General features: G+C 40.2%; 1 protein-coding gene across 1 annotated transcript; it reads left to right on the top strand.

Annotated features, from left to right (window-relative positions):
* On the top strand, positions 16521–18487 carry LOC109243738 (putative methyltransferase DDB_G0268948). The gene is made up of 2 exons (XM_019410720.1): positions 16521–16772; positions 17659–18487. Exons 1-2 carry the CDS (start codon positions 16623–16625, stop codon positions 18298–18300), a joined length of 792 nt encoding a protein of 263 aa, XP_019266265.1. The 5' UTR covers positions 16521–16622; the 3' UTR covers positions 18301–18487.

Consider the following 21678-nt stretch of genomic DNA (forward strand, 5'->3'; position numbering starts at 1 on the left):
ACTAAAAGTGTTAATCTTTTCGTTAAACTAACTATTGATAAAGCGGAGGATGAATCTTAGTTAAATATAATAAATTTTAGATCTAGTGTTGAGGGATATTGACTGCACAGATAATGTTGAAGGGTAGTGAGTATCTGATATGAGCTCAATGATTATCAATGAATACTACAATACTAAGAACATGGAATAAATGTAGACAATGGGAATAAATGTAATAAGAGGGAACTTATCACCCAAATATATGTGACTTGGACGATTCTTTCACCATACAGCAACATGGAAGGATGGGAAGTAAAGATGGATAATGGATCCTCGGATCAAACAAATGGAGAGTGAATAATATATGTTGAGTCAAGTAGTCAGTGAACAAGACAATAGTTGTATATTCTTCTTTATCAACTCTTTATAAAAAGTGTTCTTATCAAAAGCCATGATCTCCCTTTTGTTCTCTATCTCTTCCTATTCTTAAGAAACCTTGAAAAGTACAAAACAAGGAATATCCAAAGGAATATTCCTTGTGTCCACATCTAAACCTATCCTACCGTTATTTTTTCACTTCAGCTATTACACCGCTCGTCCTTGACAACACCCCTCTGGAGGATGGCTTCCCGTTATTACACCGCGGTCGACCCCGTCCTTGGCCTCGTTTATCTACTATTACCAAGTCGCCAAATTTATACTAATACAGTTAGTCCCTCCGCTTGTTGAGGTCGTGGTCCTGCACGCCCTCGATAAGCGGACCTGATTCGCTTTCGTTTAGGAGAAATTTAGTTGTGTTGAATAAGCCAGATTGGCTGAGGTAGAGAGAACGGCGGAGCCAGCGAAGTTGTAGTTGGTGTGGCCATCTTTGGGTGACGTCATGGCCACTCACGTCATCATTACGCATCTTCCCGAGGCAGCATCTATGCGTCCACCGCTTTGGTTTTGGTGCCATTGTCAATCCTCGCTTCGATTCTCATGCCACACAGCCCTATAAATAGATGGGGGTTTCATTTTTTGAAAGTTTTACCATCCCTTGCTTTGCATGAGTACTGTTCTTCTTTGATATTCTTCCCTAATTTCTACTCCTGATTTTGCTTTTCCGATTCTATTTCTCTCTTTCTTACCCAGTTGTTATCTTCTTCTTCAGGCCAAGTAGAATACATTTCATTGTCAAAATATGTCACAACCCCCTCACATTCATGATGAAGTTTCCGATGCCACTCCGTTATCGGTGGCCCTTCCTCCTGACGGTAAGGAATTCATGGCTGAAGAGGATGATAGCTGTCACACCTCCTTTTTCTTACTACACCCCGTAAAGGGTATAAAAAAGGGAGTTTTTCCAATTAAAGGACAATCGAAATGGGATTCGTTTATTAAGAGATTCAGAGTCGCCACGTGAGAGTTTTATGCTGTCCCAAGTCACCAGTTTGAATCCCGAGTCGAGGAAAAGGTTTGACTCTGTTTAACAGTCGCGAACCAAAAATCCGGGTCAGGAATTCTGTTAACCCGGGAGAAGGTGTCAGGCATTCCCGAGTTCCATGGTTCTAGCACGGTCGCTCAACTGCTACATTTGGCTTAATTATCTGATTTTAAACATGTCATCCTATAGTGCAATTTTAGCTTTTAACCGCTTATATTCAATTTTTTAAAGAATGTTGAACGTAGTTTAAAACATGTCTTTGGATCGCGTCACATGAAATGCACCCGCAATCCTAAACATATTTTATTCAACGTTTGGGATTTGGATTTGGGTCACATGAAATGCACACCCGAGTTTAGGAAGGTAAGATTATTAAAGAACGCGCCTAAAGCGACTAACGTGTTATTAACTTTGCGGGAGGCCGTGAAAATTCGCTAAACGGCACGTCCCGAATTCTAAGTATTTTAATATAAGTATTTAAAGAGGGCCACGCAATTTATGCATTTTGATTGGCGCGGCGCACCTCATTGTTTTTTAAGGATATCCTAAATGAACTATTATTTTTCTATTAATGGTTGTCTCTCAAGGGCCTTAATTAATTAGCATCATTAATTACTATTGTTAAAGCATTCAAAGAATTCGGGTCTCAAGCTCAAGTCCACACTTAAACAAGAAGAAAACCTCTTAATTCAAGTGTGCTACTTAACTTGGAAGGCCCAAAACTATTTACGTCTAGTATGGATCGCCTCCCAGATTTCAGAATTTCTTAACAAAGAAACAACGAATAAATAAGTTGATTAATCACTCAACCACATATTGATTTATTCATGCTTAACTCCGAATTGTTAGCTAGTTATTCAAAATAATCATAAACTTCAACTTGATCTGATCCAAGGTCGAATTCTTATAAGCAATAAAAGGAATTTCATGCAGCAGCATGAAAAAAACTCCAACTTCAGATTCATGTCAAAAGATCTATATATGTATGGGTCAATTAAATCATCTAATACCGTAATTTCCTAAGCATACATTCAACACTTGAGATGCACATTTATAACCAACATGCAACCACAGCAGGCCAAAGATCAATCAACCCACAACTATAACGCAACTAAACTTAATAATATAGAACCAACTCAAATGGAATAAAACACACACGGCCTAGATCTAGCCCTATTGTGCCATCTAACAGCCATAACAAAAGGGAAATTACAACATGACTAACATGATCAAATTAACTACAACCTACTTTGGAGATTACATGGATTCAAACTTCAAAATTATAGAGTAACGTAAAGTATTAGCAGAACAAGTGAGGTCCACAAATAACAAGACATTCATTTCCTCCTCAAATCATTGCTTCATGTTACATGCTCAAGTGGACTCCATAAGAACTGGAATGTACCTGGAAATAGCCAAAGAAAGCATAGAAATGAGGTATCAGCAGAAAAGAAGCAACATGAGCAGTACCCAGTAGCGAAACCAACCCAGGAATGATCGAAGGACACCACTTTAAACCAGATTCAGACCCACAATCGTACTAAACAAAACTCCAAATCAAAACACACCCAAAGCCCAAACTCAAACACTGGATTATCAATTAAGTTCAAGTCATTTTAACATTCAGCTATCCGAGAATTGTTTCAGAATGAGAACCCCGATGATTTTAGAGTTTTTTTTTTATGGAACAGTGCTTTTTCTTTGGAAGTTTCAGCTGTCTAGATGATTTCAGGGATTTTCAGCTCTCTAATGCATTCCTCCTTTTTTTTTAGATTTTTCTCATTTTCAGAAGGTTAAAGGCTCTCTCTCTTCTGTATTTTTTCAGCGCTCAAAACTCTTTCTAAAATAGTAAACTTATGCAGCTTTATTTCGGGATTTTTTCAGCTCCTCAAGCCTTGCCTTCTAAGGCAAGAAATGGTGCCTTTATAGGCAAACAATTAGGGCAACCCTGCATATTTTGTTTTGCATTTTCGTCCCTTTTTAATTCTTGTTTTTTAGCTAGTTTGTCCCTAGAATCTTGGCTTGTTGCCCAAGTTACCTGACTATGAATCTGAAAATTCAATCAAACCCCCTTCTAGGTGCTTCTAGTAGCTTCTAATTTCAGTTGCCAAAGATTTCCTAAATTGAATTCCCTAGATTACACTTTTTGATTCTGAAAATCACTAACTAAACCAAACCCCTTTTACCCTGTATTACTAACCCTAGTTAAGCTAACATATTCTAAAAATCATTCAGCTAAAACCAAATTCAAATGAAACAAAACTCTTGAATCTACTGAATTCCAGATTTAAAACGATTATTATCATTTAAACAAAAACTAAGAAATGAACAAAACTAAACCAAAACAGTATGAAAAGAGGAAAATCAAACACTGGCAAGCAAAGGCAATCCAAGAATAGGCAGAAATATTAATCGAACTATCAGACTAAACTAATCAAAAAATAAGATTAAAGAACTAGAACATTGCCATGATGAACGGATTAACACAAAATTAATTTTAATAACAAGAATAATAAAAGAACGAAAAGAGAACTCACCTACGTGAAACTTGAATGAGTACTGGACTTCGATTCGCGTCCCAAAATGATGCTAGGCGTTTGTTCTTTGCCAAGAACAAACGGAAGCATTATTTTGGTCCTCAAATCAACTTTTGGATTCAAGAATTTGGGGCAGAAATCGGCACTTTGAATTTCTAGGGTTCTGCCCTTCTTGGATTTGAAATTCGAGAAAGTCAAGGATGATTCGAAAGAATATAGCTAGGGGTTTGGGAAGAGGGAAGTTAAGAGAGTATGGGGTGTGAATTTGGTAGGGTTTGGGAGGTTGCGCCACCGTGCACGGCGGAGGTGGCGCTAGAGTTTTGGTTATTTGACACATTTGGGTGAGAATTGAATGAAACGGGGTTTTGATCTGTGATGAGGAGGATGAGGAGGAACAGTGGTGTATTTTTGGTGTCGTTTGGAGAATTGCCACCGGCGGAGGCGATTTCCGGCCGGCGGCGGTCGGCGGAGGGCGGCGAGGTTAAGCTGGTCTCTAATGGACCGGTGAGAGACGGGACCTTGTGGAGGGGGGGGTTGAGGGGGGGTAGGGTTGGATTTGGGATAGTTATATATTAATTAACCTAAGCTTCCCAACCGTCCGATCATCAAACCTCGACGGTTGGAATTGATCCTGCTTAAAACGACGTCGTTTTGATTCATGGGGGGGCTGGACCGGGTATGGGGAATGGGTTTGGGCTGGTTTGACCGGATTTGGGAGGGGATGGACTGGGCTTGGGGTAGAGGAATTGAACTGGCCCAAATGATTTTGCTCTTCTTTTTTTTTTCTTTCTTTCATTTTTTCTCCTTTTCTTTCTTCTTTTTTTTTTCAAAAATTAATTAACAATCAAAATTAATTCCTAGAACTTAAAAAAACATAGTTAAACCTAAAATGATAATTAACACAATTAATTAAAACAAATTAACAGAAAAGATACGTAAAATCAAAGCTAAAATTAAAAGTGCAAATTAAACTATTCTTTTTTTTTGTGATTTTTCCCATTGTATAATACAACTAATTTTCTAATTAATCCTAAAATGTAAAATTAAGCCCTAAATGCAAATGCCAAGTATTTTTGTATTTTTTTTCGTTAATTAAAATATGCACAGACAAATGCAAATAATTAACACAAAAATGCCACAAAAATCTACAAGATTGTAAACACTGCAAAGAATTGCTTTGTTTTAAATTTATGGGAGTAAATCATATAGGGCAAAAATCACATGCTCACAATAGCTTCCCTTCCGCGAAAGAGATAGTTCCTAAAAACCCTTTGGCTAGAAATGATTTTCAAAAGGTGCCTGCTCCTACTCCTGCTCAGGTGCCCTCCGAGACTGGACTGCCTCATATAGCCGACTTTCGGTCCAAATATCGCATCCCTCCCCATGTCGAGATAGTTCCGGCCGGTGGCGACATCGTGGAGGTCCATCGACCTGGGTATTGTGCCTTCTATGTCTACCCGTTCTTGATTGGTTATACTTTTCCTCTCCTTCCACTAGCGGAGGAATTTTGCCGGTTTTACAACGTCTGCCTGACGCAACTCTCTCCTTACTTGTATAAAGCTTTCTTGATACTGAAGAAGTATGCAAAATTGGCTGGCTGTGAGGTTGATGTTCGCCACCTGCTGCACTTATTTTTGCCTAGTTTTATAGAGGTAATATGATACACCTACGGTATCGTGGGATCAGAGGGCTGGTAGTCAGAATGGATAACAGAACGAATCAAAAGTTCTGGCATAAGTACTTCTTCATCAAGATCGAGCATTTGGTAGTGGACCCGACTGGGTTTCCCGAGCAGTGGAATCATAATCGTAAGTGTCTTTATCATACGCTCGTTGTCTTCTTTCGTCCTCTCATTTTCAGCTCACTTGTGGTTTCTTTATTTTTCAGCTGAAAAGCGTGCGCCCTTTCCTATCTTCGACATCGAAGATTGGGTGGCTCGCGTGTTGCCTCACATGGTGGGGATTCGTGATTGGGCAGCTTTCCACAAGTGTTTTGGACCTAATGTCCCGTCTCGTAAGTGTTACTTTTGTTTCAGCTTTCTGTTGTTTACCATTGCTCGTTGATGCGACCTCCTTTTGGTGCCAGGTCGGCAAATTTCCAAGGAGAAGGCTCCAGTGCCTGCACTTCGCCAAGCTATCGCATCGGCTGGGATGTAATTTGCTTTGGCCGAGTCCGTTCGTAGAGGTCGTACTCAAACTTCGTCAATAAGGGATTTTGCCCGTCAGACTGTTGCTATGCGGGATGAGGATCTATTCCCGGCCTATCTATCATCTTGTAGACGAGTCGTCTAATGGAGAGGAGTCGCCATCGAGAAAAAGGTGAAGGATGGAGCTTGAGAAAGCCGTCGTCACTGATATTGAGCTAGTGAAACTCATTGCTCCGGAAGCGGAGTCTGCACATATGCCAAATGTAGGGGCCATTTTTACGGCGGATGCCGTTATAGAGAGGAGGCCCTCTGGGGACGAGGGGGTGTATGATGACGGGGAGCTTATAAGGACCGCAGAAGGTGGCGCGTCATCGGCGACTGGGGGAGATAGAGCGGTACCTGTGGGGGATAATGGTTATTGCTTGGATATCGATCCTGAAGAGGTACGAGCCTTCTTAGAGAGGAAGACTTGCGTGGAGGTAAGGACGGAGTGTCCTAACCGACACGTAATCATTCCCGTAGGTTATGACCTTTTGGCTAACTCGAAACGGGCAGTGTTGTCCTTTGCCCCCTTATGCGCAGCTTCTGAGAACACGGCTCTACAGGCGATGAGCGATCTGGAGTTGTCCCTGAGTATATCTAGCATGGCTCTACGAGTAAGTGCTTTATAATGTTAGGATTTGTTTCACATGTGTAATCTGCTCATACTGACTCCTTTCTTTTGCATGTCAGACTCTTATCATGGGGATCGAGCGTGACCGGCGGGAGGAGCGGAAGACGAACATCTTTAAGAAGGTGACCTATAAGTATAGGGAGTACCATACTAAGCACCGAATGCTGGCCGACGTGTTTAACGAGGATAGTGAGTTTCAGTTGTTTCGTGATGGGCTTAAACAGAAAGATGAGAAGTTGGCCGAGAACGGTGAAGAGATAAAGGAAAGGGATGATTAGCTAATGAGAGCCATCGATCGATGCAGCGAGCTTGAGACAGCTCTAAAGGCCAAGGAGGACGAGCTCGAGATGAGCAAGGGGGTGATGGCTGAGAATGGTGATCTTCAAGCGCGGGTGGCACCTTTAACTGCTGAACTAGGGCAGAGGGAGGCGAAGGCTGTTGATCAACGGGGCGAGTTGAGCGCCAAGGTTGAAGAATTGACTCGTGCGAGAAAAGCAAAGTGGCCGTTGTGGCTGAAGCGGCAGCCTTAGAAGATTCCCTTCGCATTTGTAGGTCCAAGCGGGAGGTAGAGTTATCTGGATTGAATGAGCAGGTCGTTACCTTGAAAGCCGAGGAGGTGCGACGGCAGTCACAGCCATCCATGTCTCATACTTCTGCCGATCCCGGCATGCCGCGGGAATTGTATGAGATGTGGGTTCACGTCGAGGCTCAACTCGTCATGTATAAGTCTTTGAAAGCTGTTGGGAAAATTTTCGGAGCAGAACTCCAGGGCGTCCGTGTTAAGGCACGTGCCGCCCGTGAAGCTTGTGGATACGCCCTTGGTACGCCTGGTAGGGATGATGTTGACAATGATGCGGATAAGTTTGCCTCCAATTCTTGGTGTGATGATGAGTATGCCGATGGGGATGATGCGGCGTAAAGTCGTCATACTTAGTTTTTGTTTTGTTTTGCTATTTCTGTGAGGACGTCTTTGAGAGCTTTGTAAAATGTATTGTAATTTGACAGTTGTAATGGAACAGCCCCCTTTTTGCTACGTGTTTCTTGATTTCCATTCTCTTTTCTTCTTGCTATGTGGGGGAGTCCCTAATTTTTATAAGGTCGATGTTCGACGTGGTCGAACGTTGAAGATTTCGAGCAAGGTCGAATATTGAGTAGTCCCAACGAAGTCGAATGTAACCAAATTCGAGCGAAGTCGAATGTAAGATAATTCGAGCGAAGTAGAATGTAGAGTAATTCGAGCGAGGTCGAATGTAAAGTAATTCGAGCAAAGTCAAATGGAAAGTAATTCGAGTGAGGTCGAATGTAAAGTAATTGGAGCGAGGTCGAATGTAGAGTAATTCGAGTGAGGTCGAATGTAGAGTAATTCGAGCGAGTTCGAATGTAGAGTAATTCGAGCAAGGTCGAATGTAAAATAATTCGAACGAGGTCGAATGTAAAGTAATTCGAGCGAGGTCGAATCTAAAATAATTCGATCGAGGTCGAGTTAAAAATAAGTCGAGCGAGGTCGAGTGTAAAATAATTCGAGCGAGGTCGACTGTAAAGTAATTAGAGCGAGGTCGAATGTAAAGTAATTCGAGCGAGGTCGAATGTAAAGTAATTCGAGCGAGGTCGAATGTAAAGTAATTCGAGCGAGGTCGAATGTAAAGTAATTCGAGCGAGGTCGAATGTAAAGTAATTCGAGCGAGGTCGAATGTAAAGTAATTCGAGCGAGGTCGAATGTAAAGTAATTCGAGCGAGGTCGAATGTATAGTGTGAAAAGACGGTGGAGAGTAAAAATTCTGCTTTATTTCATTCATTTGAGAATATTACATGTGTCCGTTTGTTTCATACATATATTGGAGAAGTTTCCATGTATATTGGAGAAGTTTCCATGTACCCAGTCCCTTCATCGTTCGTCCTAGAGAAGTAGTCGACAGGCGGGGTGATGAATTATACTTGAACTTCGAGACGTCCCCTTGGTCGCCTCATTAAAAACCTCCCCGAGAAAACCCAACTGGGACAAAACACGGGTGAGGGAAAAAGAGTACGACGTGGAGGGCGTGTGTTTTCAGAAGTTGAAGTATTTGAGATGGGCGACGTTCCAATTGTTTTGTAGTAGCTTTCCCTCTATTGATTCTAGTTTGAATGATCATTTGTTTACTGCTGCCGTGATTTTGTATGGCGCGTCCTAATTGGTTGCTAGTTTGCCCTCTCTCGAATCTTTGCTTGATTGTGTTTTGGCCTTGAGAACATAGTCTCCGACTTTGAGTGGTGGTATTTTGACCTTATTGTTGTAGTACCGTTCTGCTTGTTTCTTTTGAGCTACCATTCTTATGTAAGCCATGTTTCTTCGCTCCTTTGCCTCGTCGAGGTATTTTTTTCTGTTCTCGTCATTGTTTGGTCCGCTTTCATTGGAGTATCTCAAACAGGGTTCCCAGACCTCGACCGGTATCATGGAGTCAGTCCCATAGACTAGTGAATATGGCATTTCCCCTGTGCTTGTTTTTGGCGTGGTGCGGTAGGCCCACAGTACCTCTGGTAGCAACTTCGGCCATAGTCCTTTGGCGTCTTCGAGCTTTTTCTTCAAGATGTTCAATATTGTTTTTTGGAGGAGTTAGCTTGACCGTTACCGGCGGGGTGATATGGCATGGAGAGTATTCGCTTGATGTGCCATTTTTTGAAGAACTCGACGGTCTTCTTTCCGGTGAATTTGTGTCCATTGTTACAGCTGATTTCTTTGGGCTGCTATAGCGGCATATGATGTTTCTCCAAATGAATGTGATAACTTCCTGTTCGCGTATTTGGGTGAACGCACCTGCTTCTACCCATTTGAAAAAGTAGTCAGTTAAAACCAAAAGAAAACGTACATTACCTCGCCCTGCTGGGAGGGGTCCGACGATGTCCATTCCCCATTTGATGAAAGGCCATGGCAATGTAACAGAGTGGAGGTGCTCGCCCGCTTGGTGTATCATAGAAGCATATTTCTAGTACTATTCTCACTTTCTGACGAAATTGGCGGCTTCCTTCTCCATCATGGCCAATTATATCCTGCTCGAATAAGGCATCTGACGAGGGCCCGGTTGCCAGTATGAGCACTACAGTGGCCTTCGTGTACTTCCTCAAGTACGCCTCTCGTTTAATTTGGCCCTAGGCACTTCGCTAAGGGTCCACCAAACGTTCTTTTGTATAGGTCGTGATTTATGATGTTGTACCTGGCCGCCTGCATTCGAAGCCTTTTGGCTTCCTTTTTGTCTGCTGGGAGTACTCCTTCCTGCAAATATGTTATAATACGTTGCGCCAGTCCCAAGTCAAATTTACTGAGTGTACCTTGAGCTGGTCTATTGATGAGTGGAGGAGGGTGACCACGTTTTCCTTCCTGATGTTTTTGGTGGCCGCTACTAACTTGGCAAGACCATCTGCCTCGATGTTTTGTGCTCGAGGTATCTGATCGAGTCGACATTCGTCAAACTCTGGTAGCAGTTTATGAATTTCTGCCTGGTACTTTTGTAGCCTCTACTATTTCATTTGGAAAGTCCCTATGATTTGGTTGACAACGAGTTGCGAGTCACATCTAAGGACTACTCGTCGTGCTCCGTATTTGAGAGCTAGCTTTAGTCCTGCAATTACGGCCTCACACTCGGCCTCATTTTTAGTCATATCAGGGAACCGTATGGATTGGCGAATAACTTCTCCTGTTGGGACCTCGAGTACGAGTCCTAGTCTAGATCCCAATGCATTGGATGCACCGTCGGTGTATAGGACCCATAGGTCAGGTAGACCAGACAAGGAACGAGAAATTTCTCTTTCGGCCTCGGTTAATATTTCGGTACTGAAATCGGCGACGAAGTCAGCGAGTACCTGCAATTTTATCATTGTTCGCGGCTGATACATTATATCATGCTCGGTCAATTCTATGGCCCATTTTGCCAATCACCCCGATAGCTCGGGTTTATACAGGATACCTCATAGGGGAAAGGTCATTACCACCGATATGGGGTGGCATTGAAAATAAGGTCTAAGCTTTCGTGAAGCTATGACCAATGCCAAGGCCAATTTATCGAGGTGAGGGTACCTCGTTTCGGCGTCGACGAAAGTTTTGCTAATATAATAGATCGGAGATTGCGTACCTTTATCTTCGTGAACCAATACTGCGCTTATCGCAACCTCTGATACGACTAAGTATATAAGGAGGCGTTCACTGGGTTCTACTTTGGCAAGTAGCGGGGGAGATAACAAGTATGCCTTTAGTTCTCGTAAGGCCTCAATGCATTCTGCACTCCATTGGAGCCCGTTGTCCTTTTTGAGCACGTTAAAGAATTTGTGGCATCTGTCGGAAGATCGCGAGATGAACCTTGATAGGGCAGCTATGCGACCTGTCAATTTTTGCACCTGTTTCTTACTGGTTAGCACTTCGGGTATTCCCTCAATGGCCTTGATTTGGTCGGGGTTGACTTCGACGCCTCTCTGTGACACCAGGAACCCAGGGAACTTGCTTTAAGTTACGCCGAAGGCACATTTTTCGGGGTTCAGCTTCAGACCATATTGCCTTAGTATTTCGAAGGCTTCTTTCAGGTGGTCGATGTGATATTCATTCCTTTTCGATTTGGCCAACATGTCGTCTATGTAAACTTCAATAGTTTTGCCGAGCTCGCCCTTGAACATTTTGGTTACCAATCTTTGATAAGTCGCCCCCGCATTCTTTGAGCCGAATGGCATGACTCGATAAGAATACGTTCCTTGATGGGTGATGAAAGTAATCTTCTCCTGGCCCTCTTCCTCCATGAGGATTTGGTTGTAACTTGAGTAGGCGTCCAAGAAACTCAGCAACTCGTGCCCTGCCGTTGCGTCAATGAGCTGATCGATATGAGGCAAGGGAAAGGAGTCTTTCGGTAGGCCTCGTTTATGTCTGTGAAATCCACGCACAACCACCATTTCCCGTTTTTCTTTTTTACCATAACTACATTGGCGACCCATTGAGGATATTTCGATTCTCGGATGAAGCCGTTAGCGAGTAGTTTGTCCACTTCCTCGTCGAAGGCCTCGTTGATTGCGGCATTGAATTTTCTTCTTATTTGTCATACTGGGGGTTGAAGTAATTGACGTTCAATTTATGTGTTGAAATGTCTTTCGGAATACCTGGCATATATGCATGGGAAAAAGCAAACAGATCAGCATCATTGATTAAAAGCTCATAAAATTTACCTGGCTCGGAGAGCTTATGGCCTATATAAGCCTTTTGTTGCTGTTGCTGCCATCCCGTTGGACGAGATCTAGATCTTCTGTTGTTGATCCCGCGACTTCCACGACGTCGGGGTCCTTGATAACGTCTTTTTGATCGTTAAGTTCGGACCCCGACTTTTATGATAGCTATGCTTCTGAGTTAGTTGCTTTCAGCTATTGAGTGAATGTGCAATCTTGGGCGATGCGGTAGCATTCTTGGGCTATGCATTGTTCGCCTCGGATGCTGAATACCCCCTACGGGGTAGGGAATTTGATTACTTGATACAAACTTGATAGGATAGCCCTCATGGAGTGTATCCATGGTCGTCTTATGATTGCGTTGTAAGTTGTGTCCTGGCTCATGACATGGAACGTTGTTTCTAGGGTGACGCCCCCACCTAGAACGGGCAGTGTTATTTCTCCTAAGGTTCGTTCGACTGCATTGTTAAAACCTGTTAGTGTTATGCAGCGTGGTACTTTATTGTCCTCGAGTCGTATTTATGCAAAAATTCGAGGGTGAATAATACACGTGCCACTTCCGTCGTCCACCATTATTCTTTTAACATCAGTATATGAAATACGTAAAGTAATGACAAGACCATCGGAATCAAACCGTTGGTATCTGTCTTATCGAAGATGATACTTTCTCTGAGGTCATCATGCCACTCGTGGGTGATCGACCGCTTTAGCTTGTGTGTGGTGGTGGTAAATTTTATGTGGTTGATTGCTGCTTCTTTGCCTCCACCGATGATCATTTGAATAGTGCGGGCAGGAGAAGGCGGCTTTGGTGGGCCTTGGTGTTGTTCTCTTCCGCGGCCTAAATTGGCTCTTTCTCGATTGCTCATCAGTTCCTTTAGGTGCCCTTGGTGGAGCATGTTCACTACCTCTTGTCATAAAGCTATGGAGTCCTCAGTTTTGTGACCTCGCTCCTAATAAAATTCATAGAGGATATTCGACTTTCGGGTACTTGGGTCAGATTTCATCTTTTGCAGCCACTTCACCTTCGGGCCAAGCTTCTCTAGTGCATACACTATCTCTAAAGGGGAAACACAAAAATTGTGAGCAGATAAGAGTGGAGGCATACCTTTTTTGTTCAGCTGAGTCCCTGTATGCGGCCTGGACGGTCCTTCCACATGGAGAGGAGATGGTGGGATGGTTGTTCTAACATAAGGTTGGTGCCTGTCTGGGATGAAGAGGGATCCTGACTGATCTCTTCGACCGTCACTACGACGGTCTTTCCTCGGCTCTTTTAGAACCGAAGTTAACCATTGTATTGGACCGTTGAGGTCGTCTTCGTCCGCTCTCACCTCGGCGCAGTAGGCGTTGTGAATTTCTTTCCAAGTGGTGGGGGGTATTTCATGAGTCTGCTTAACAGTTTTCTTGTCTCTCTTGATCCATTCTTGTTCAACACGTTTTGGAAAGCTGCTACCGCCATTCCTTCTGATACATTTGGTAAGCTCATTCTTACCCTGTTAAATCGGGCTAAAAAGTCCCTGAGTCCCTCTCCAGGCGATTGCCTAACGACGAATATATCATTTACTCTGGCTTCCGCTTTCTTAGCTCCGGCGTCGGGAGTGACGAACTTGTCGGCCATTTCCTCGAACGTTGTTATAAATCGTTCTGGTAATTGTGAGTACCAAGTAAAGGCTCCTCCGGTTAAGGTTTCGCCAAACATTTTTGGTAGCACTGACGGTACTTGCTTCTCTGATAGGTCGTTGCCCTTTATTGTTGTGACGTAGTGAATGATGTGATCTTCGGGATCCGTCGTGCCGTCATATATCTTCAAATATGGTGGAATTTTGAAGGTTTTGGGTATGGTATGTGGGGCTGCCTCCTTGCTGTATGGTTGTTCGACGAATCGGCCGACATCTCGTTTCGGTAGCAGTTTTGGGGCGCCCGGTATCTTATCGACCCTTTCTTGATGTTCCCTCATCTGGTCGCGGAGCTCTTTGTTATGGTTTTCCATTTCTTTCATTTTCTTTAGGATGGTCGTGAGTGCGTCATTACTTACATCAATAGTGGTGTTAGTGTTACCTGTTGGGGGAGCGGGTTGTTCACCGGTAGTCGCTGTAATTTCTGCTGGCGCGGCATTTCTATCCGCCTTTTGAACAGGTTTGTCGAGTATGTCTTTTAGGGTACTTGTCAGCCACTCCTCCAATAACTTCTTCATAGCTGGTTGTGCTTCCTCAGCAGTGGATGTGGAAGCTCCCCTTCCGCGTGAGGCGGTTACACTTGCATGAGGGGGAGGTTAATCGCTCCGCTTGGGTGTAGCATTTGGTGTTACATTCTCATCGTCTCCTCTGTCATCCTCGTTGATGGTGTGTAAGATGTTGGTAGTGACACTTATTATCGCTTTCTGTCTTTCATCTCCTTTTCCTGTCATTGTTAGTTCGTGCAAACGAGGAAAAGATGGTTGTCCCCTTTTTATGATCTAGAAGAAACTAAAATTTTAACTAAAAAGTCCCCACGGACGGCGCCAAATTGTTTGACCAAAAAGTGTTAAGCTTTTCATTAAACTAATTATTGATAAAGCGGGGGATGAATCTTAGTTAAATATAATAAATTCTAGATCTAGTGTTGAGGTATATCGACTGTACGAATATGTTTAAGGGTAGTGAATATCAGATATGAGCTCAAAGATTATCAATGAATACTACAATACTAAGAACATGCAATAATTGTAGACAATGACAATAAATGTAATAAAAGGGAACTTATCACCCAAATATTATGTGACATGGATGATTCTTCCGCCAGACAGCAACGTGGAAGGATGAGAAGTAAAGATGGATAATGGATCCTCGGATCTAACAAATGGAGAGTGAATAATATATGTTGAGTCAAGTAGTCAGTGAACAAGACAATAGTTGTATATTCTTCTTTATCAACTCTTTATAAAAAGTGTTCTTATCGAAAGCCAAGATTCCCCCTTTGTTCTCTATCTCTTCCTATTTACAAGAGATATTCACAAGAAACCTTAAAAAGTACAAAACAAGGAATATCTGTGTCCACATCTGAACCTATCCTACCGTTATTTCTTCACTTCAGCTGCTCGTCCCTGACAACAGCCCTCTCGAGGATGGCTTCCCGCTATTACACCGCGGTCGACCCCTTCTTGGTCCCGTTTATCTGCTATTACCAAGTCGCCAAATTTAGACCAATACAATAATGATAAGGGTAAAACAAGAAAAAAAAATTATCTTTATGTTAATTTATTATAGTGGACAAATAAAAGTAAAAATATATTCTTTATATAATGGACAGTTTAAAGTGAATAGAGGGAGTATATAGTTTGAAATGAATTAGGTTATATTACGCATTGTCTGTGCCTCTTTGGGGTATAAGAATTGAAGGTTTCACACTTGAATAAAGAGAGTCAATTGATAGTCGTCTTTAGACTGGGTAATTGCTTCCACGCCTTTTCTTAATCATCAGCTGTGGGGAAACAGAACTACTGTTCCCCTATACGTCCATTGAGTCCAAAGTAAGTGTCACTTCATCTAAGAAATCAATAAGGGTTTAATTAATTTTATTTTTCCTAAAAACTGGCCTTGCTCTAATAAATTATCTGGAAAGTCTAAGAACATATGAACGGTAGTTTTAGTCAGACAATTTTGATGATTCATGCTATTAAATAGTTTTTTAATGAATTTGTCAAAACCTTAAACTACACTTATTTTGAACCTATGGGATATTTTCTTGTGACAATAAAATTTTCATTGATTATTCTTAGGTTTCAAAGTTATGAGGTCAAGAAACTAATATGCTATAATTTGAAAATGAGCTCGTCTTGAAAGTAAGAGAAAGTAAAATATCATTTCTCCACCATTAACAAATATTTCACGCATGACGTACACAAATTATTCCTTCAACCCACAGTCAAGGAACCTTTGTTCTGTTTCCTTTATTCTGCTAACCTTGTGTCCCAAGACGTTAACTTATTTGTCTTTTTTGTTAAATGTTTATCATGGAATCGAAAACTTCTTTGGTAGCTAACGTTTTCCTCCTTTAATCAAATAGGCTTTGCAGACGCGAAATCAAACTAGCCGAATCAATGGACTAAGAATACCAAATGATTGAACCAAAATAGCGTTGGTTCAAAGCTAAAGCAACTAAAGCAAAGACTTTCGCTCTCAAAATTTTGGGGACCTCATTTTTTTCAACTAAAAATAGGTTTTACGGTGAATTTTTTTTTGATATTAAATGTAAAAATTACAAGATATTTGTTAAAAATAAAAAGAGAACTATTTAGCTACGTGATTGATTAGCTGTATTATCAATACAAAAACACAAAAAAAAAAAAAAAAAAAATTATACAAAAATTATAACTCTTAATAACTTTACACCTCAAAAAACTATAAAATAAACTTTAAATAAAATATTTATGTAAGGCTAAAGAAAAAAGTTAAGGCCTATTCACAAAATTTTGCTTTAGACCACTTACGTTGTTAAGCCGCCATGCCAAAAAAAAAATCCCTCAAGGGATACATTGAATATAGGAAAGTTCCATCCAACTGATTAATATAGTACTTCACCAATCGAATGCAAAAAGCAACACGGAACACCATGTATCTTTTTCCTACAAGTGCTTTATCTCTATAAAGGGAGCAATGGTTTCAGATCTTCATTATATCAGAAAGAGAAAAAAGAGGAGACTAAAAAAGAATGGCAAAATTGTTTATTAAGCAGGCACAACAGTACTCAAAGGGCAGGCCAAGTTACCCTGAAGAATTGTTCAATTTCATAGCTTCAAAAACCCCTTGTCATGACCTTGTTTGGGATGTTGGCACTGGTAGTGGCCAGGCTGCTCAATCTGTAAGTCTCTGTAATTCCTTTCATTGCTTCATCCCCACACCCACCCTCCTGTAAATCTGCTAATTCCTCACTATAAACTGGCGCAGTCAGGAATTTCATAACGGTATTTAAGTTAATGTAGGTATATAGAAAGTAATACCATATGACCTATATAATACTATAATACAACAATAACGAACCCGGTATAGTTTACATGTAGGGTCTACGGAGGGTAGATAGTACACAGACCTTGCCCCTACAGTTAATTTAAAGAGACTGTTCCAGTATACTCCGACACGGGGAGCCTATATAATCGTATAATCAGAATACAATTATTGGGTGAAGGTTATTCAACTAGCCACCCTTCCATGGTTGTATCTCTGCCGCTGTAATTCCTAGTCGCATAGAAAAGAATAGAGACCTCTTTTTCTTAAACAATGGTTTTTCTCTTTTTCCAAATAGGCTAAGGGTGTACAACTGGCCACCCTTCAATGGTTGTAGCTCCCCTCCTGTCTATGTAGAGATTTGACTACGAAAAGTAGAATTGACTAAACTGATAATTAGTTGCATAACAAAGAGTAGAGATCTCTGTTTCTTAGAGAATGGCACAATGTCTTTGTTTATCTTTTACCAAAGAGGCCTTACGGAAAACAAGAAATCTAGCATTTTTAACTTTTCACTGAAACAAGATTGTTAGAGTTCTTTATTATGATACAATAGTACCTAATCTTTAGCAGCCATTTTACAGATCTAGACAGCTACAGGCATATAATACTACAATAAGAAGCAAATATTTCCCCTGTTAAATTTTGATATCCTAAAGAAAGAGTTCAAAAACAAGCATCCTTTAGTGTTCCAGCATTACTACTTGTTGTCCTAAATGCTCTTAAATTATTGTTTCTTTCAGTTGGCTAAGCTCTACAAGAATGTAATAGCCACAGACACAAGTCCAAAGCAGCTTGAGTTTGCCGTAAAGGTCCCTAATGTTCAATATATATGTACTTCTCCCAAGATGTCAATGGCCGAAATCGAAACCAAAATAGGAGCAGAGTCAAGTGTAGATTTGGTCACAGTAGCTCAAGCAATGCATTGGTTTGATCTTCCAACTTTTTATCAACAAGTAAAATGGTTATGCAAGAAACCAAATGCAGTAATAGCAGCCTGGTGTTACACTGTGCCAGAAGTAAACAATTCAGTGGATCCAATTTTTGAGAAATTTTACACAGTTGATGCTGGACCATATTGGGAATCTCCGAGAAAATTAGTGGATGAAAAGTATAAAACTATTGACTTCCCATTTGAGCCTGTAAGTGGTTGTGATCACAATGGACCATTTGAGTTCAAGATTGAGAAAGTGATGGACTTGAATTCTTATTTCACATACTTGAAGTCATGGTCAGCTTATCAAACAGCAAAAGAAAAGGGTGTTGAGCTCTTGACTGATGATGTTGTTGAAAAATTCACAAGTGTTTGGAATGAAGATGGAGAGAGTCAGAAAACTGTGTCTTTCCCAATTTACTTGAGGATTGGCAAAGTTGGAAATTTGTAATGAAGGTGAAATCAGTATTATTAGTTTCTCAATTTGTAGATTAGGGAATTTAGAATCTGCTGTTGATCATCAATTTTGTACTTTCTGCTGGTTGTTTTCTAATAAAGTGTTTTAGTACAATTAAAACATCTACTTGTATTACACAACTAACGTATAATAATTGATGTTACTGGATGGAGTTATCTTAGCTCAAGAGATTGATGATATTGTTTCGTCAAGATTGCTACTCCAACAAACTGTTCTATATTATCTTAGCTCAAGAGATGGATGATAAAGTTACGGCCGACGAGCGGTCGTCAGTTGGACACCCTTTACCAAAAAATTATACTTTGTCTGTAGGATCAAACATTACTTTTTATACACATATTAAATCTTAAACGCACTTATTGAAATTCGTGGCTTCGCCATTGATGAACTCCTACTAAGCTCTTGGGTTCCTCCTAACATCGCCATTGATCCTCGACTATTCCACTAGGTATCTGCTACTCCCACCTCCATAAGTACAATGTATCTCTGTCCACCAAGACTTAGGCACATAAAAAGAGCTTGCTTTCAAGTTATAACCAAACATAAGCAAGCTTAACCATTCCCCAAATATCACTCACTACCAAAAGAAAAGAATTCAGAGTTCCCCAAAACGAGATAAACTTTCTTTATATGAGGCAAAGCATTGAATTCATTAGACAATATTTCAACAGCAAGAAGCTAAAGCAGGTGATTTAGTGAAGCAAAAGAGAAACTTTCTTTCATGAGACAAAAGATTGGAACTTTGTTTAGCACAGTGGAGGCAAAAAATACTACTCCTTTTAGTGACACTTTTGACTTTTCCAGATTCATACTTCTTGATATTGACCGTGCATTTAAATATAAAATCTTTAAATATTTCAAAATAAGATTTACATATTTGAAAAATACCTAAAAATTACTATAAGTTCCAATAATTAATAAGTAATTTAAAAATATGAAAAACTTACAGTAAAAAAATAACTCATTTGACTCTCCAATATCGTCATATAAATTGGGACAAGAGAGTAGGTGATTTCTTCTCATCTACCTAAGTTTAAATAAGAAGAGTTACTCGCGGTAACACAACTGATGGGAAGTAGCAGGTACCAGGCAGGGCCGACTCTAATGTTGTACGCCCTCCATTTCAAATTAGATGAGGTAGTTTGACTCGGCACGAAGTTTAAGAAAAAAAGAAAGATTTTTGAAACTTGTGGCCCTAAAAGCTTAAGGGGTAAAAGCTTTGCGGGGCCATGACATTTGTGTGGTTATAAAAGCTTCCCATTAAGTGTAAAATGGGTTAAATGAAGAGTTTAAAGTAGAATTATTACCCCTAGGAGTAGGGGTAAGGTCTACGTATAAATTACCCTCCCCATACCCCTATTAGTGGAATTTTACTGGGTTGTTGTTGTTGTTGTCATTATTTCTGGAACGGACTAATAACAAAAGTGTGTCATCTAAATTGAAACAGAGGGAGTACTTAACAAGTGCCTTAGGCCCCCAAATTTGGGAGGCCCCATTTTTTAGAAGTAATAGATTTATAGGTATTTAAAATTTTATTTAGTACTTTTAGTACAAAAGTAGACTTAATCAAATAAAAGGAAAAAATTTGTTTTAGCTATGTAAACAAAGTAACTTTTTGGCTTACTTAAAAATAGGTAGTTGGTATAATTAACGTGTAAATTGGAATTGATTTGACAAAAATAGTACAAGTAGAAGATACTACTCTAAATGATATACTCAATCAAATAAAAAGACTTTTCTTTTCCAAATGCTTATATTGCTTATAGAATAATATTAACAGTTCCTATAACAGTTGCCTCGGCGAAAGACGTGTTTCAAAATTAAAATTGATAATATCCTAGCTAAGATCAATAATATCTGAAGAAAGATTAAATGAGTTGGCTATATTAATTGAAAAGGAATTATTTGAAAAAATTGATTACAAAATATTATTAACAACTCCGCATCTAAAAAATCTAGAACAATAGACTTTAATTAAAAATATATATTATAACAAAAATTTAGGTCTCACATTAAACTTTGTTAGGCTATACATGTGCTTGAGCCGCCCTTGGTACCAAGTCAAAACTGCGTGCAAGATGGCCCGACAGCACAGTCATCAAATTAAATAAAAAGATTGGAACTTTTTTTTTTTGAACACAACACATGGATATATTATATTACTTAGAACAGAATAAAACTGCATGGCCATAGTAGATGTTTTTAGGGCATTACTGTTGCCCATAGTTGCCAAATAGTTACAAACATTAGTAGAATTACTCCTAAGACTATTACAAACTCCATGCTTGTTCTTGATCACTTCTTGTTCGACAAAAAAGGGTGGACAGGCATGGTAAAAATACTTTGTTGATGGTGGGCTCTTGATAGCTTGGTTTGCCAGTATATGTGCCACCTCATTTCCTTCTCTGAAATTATGCTTTAGGTGTGGGAGATTCAATTGATGCATTAACCATCTGCATTCAGAAACAATATTAGAGAAGTTATAGGTATCCTCATATATAAGTTTGATGACATCCGTACAATCAGTTTCAATCTCCAGATTTAGGAAGTTCATTTCTTTTGTAATTTTTAGTCCTTCTAGCAATGCCATCAGCTCTGCATGTGTAGGAGAAATTGCTTGGCTTGCTTTGTGGTATCCCATAATCTAATCTCCTTTACTATTTCGGAATGCTCCACCAAGCCCAGCTGCATTATTGTTACTAGAAAAAGCACCATCATAATTTAATTTTATCATACCTTTAGGAGGTTTGTTCCAACTAATCTCAATTGTGACTGTTTTTTGCAAGAACGGATTTTTTTTTTGTGAAAAAAATGAATCCCCAAGATGGATGGATAATTTTCCCTATTTCCAGATAGTTGTTAAGATTGTTGATATTATTATGATTTTTGTTCTTCCATAATTCCCATATGGAGAAGGGAAATAAGGTAGTCCACTTTATCTGGAGATTACAGTTTTGAATAAAGATATCCCTCAATTTTACTAGCCAATTCGTGTAAGTAATAAAGTTTATGGAGGGAAGACCCATTTTTTTCCAAAGACGGTTAGAGACTGGACAATTAACAAAAATGTGTTGGATGTCCTCTATCCCAAATTTGCAAATGGTACAAGTAGCATCAATATTGATACCTATTTTGGCTAGGTAGGCTCGGCATGGAATACGATTGTGCATGCATTGCCAAAGGAAGAACTTTATTTTATTTGGGCAATGGAGGTTCCAAATCAACTCAAAAGACTTGGAAGTTGGATTGTCTTCAGAAAGGAGTTTATAGCAAGATTTGGTGGAAAATAGACCATTTGAGTTGAGGCACCAGCTAGTTTTGTCAATATTCGATCCCTCACTAGGGATGGAA

Source organism: Nicotiana attenuata, chromosome 2 (genome assembly GCF_001879085.1).
Source record: "Nicotiana attenuata strain UT chromosome 2, NIATTr2, whole genome shotgun sequence".
Lineage (NCBI taxonomy): Eukaryota > Viridiplantae > Streptophyta > Magnoliopsida > Solanales > Solanaceae > Nicotiana > Nicotiana attenuata.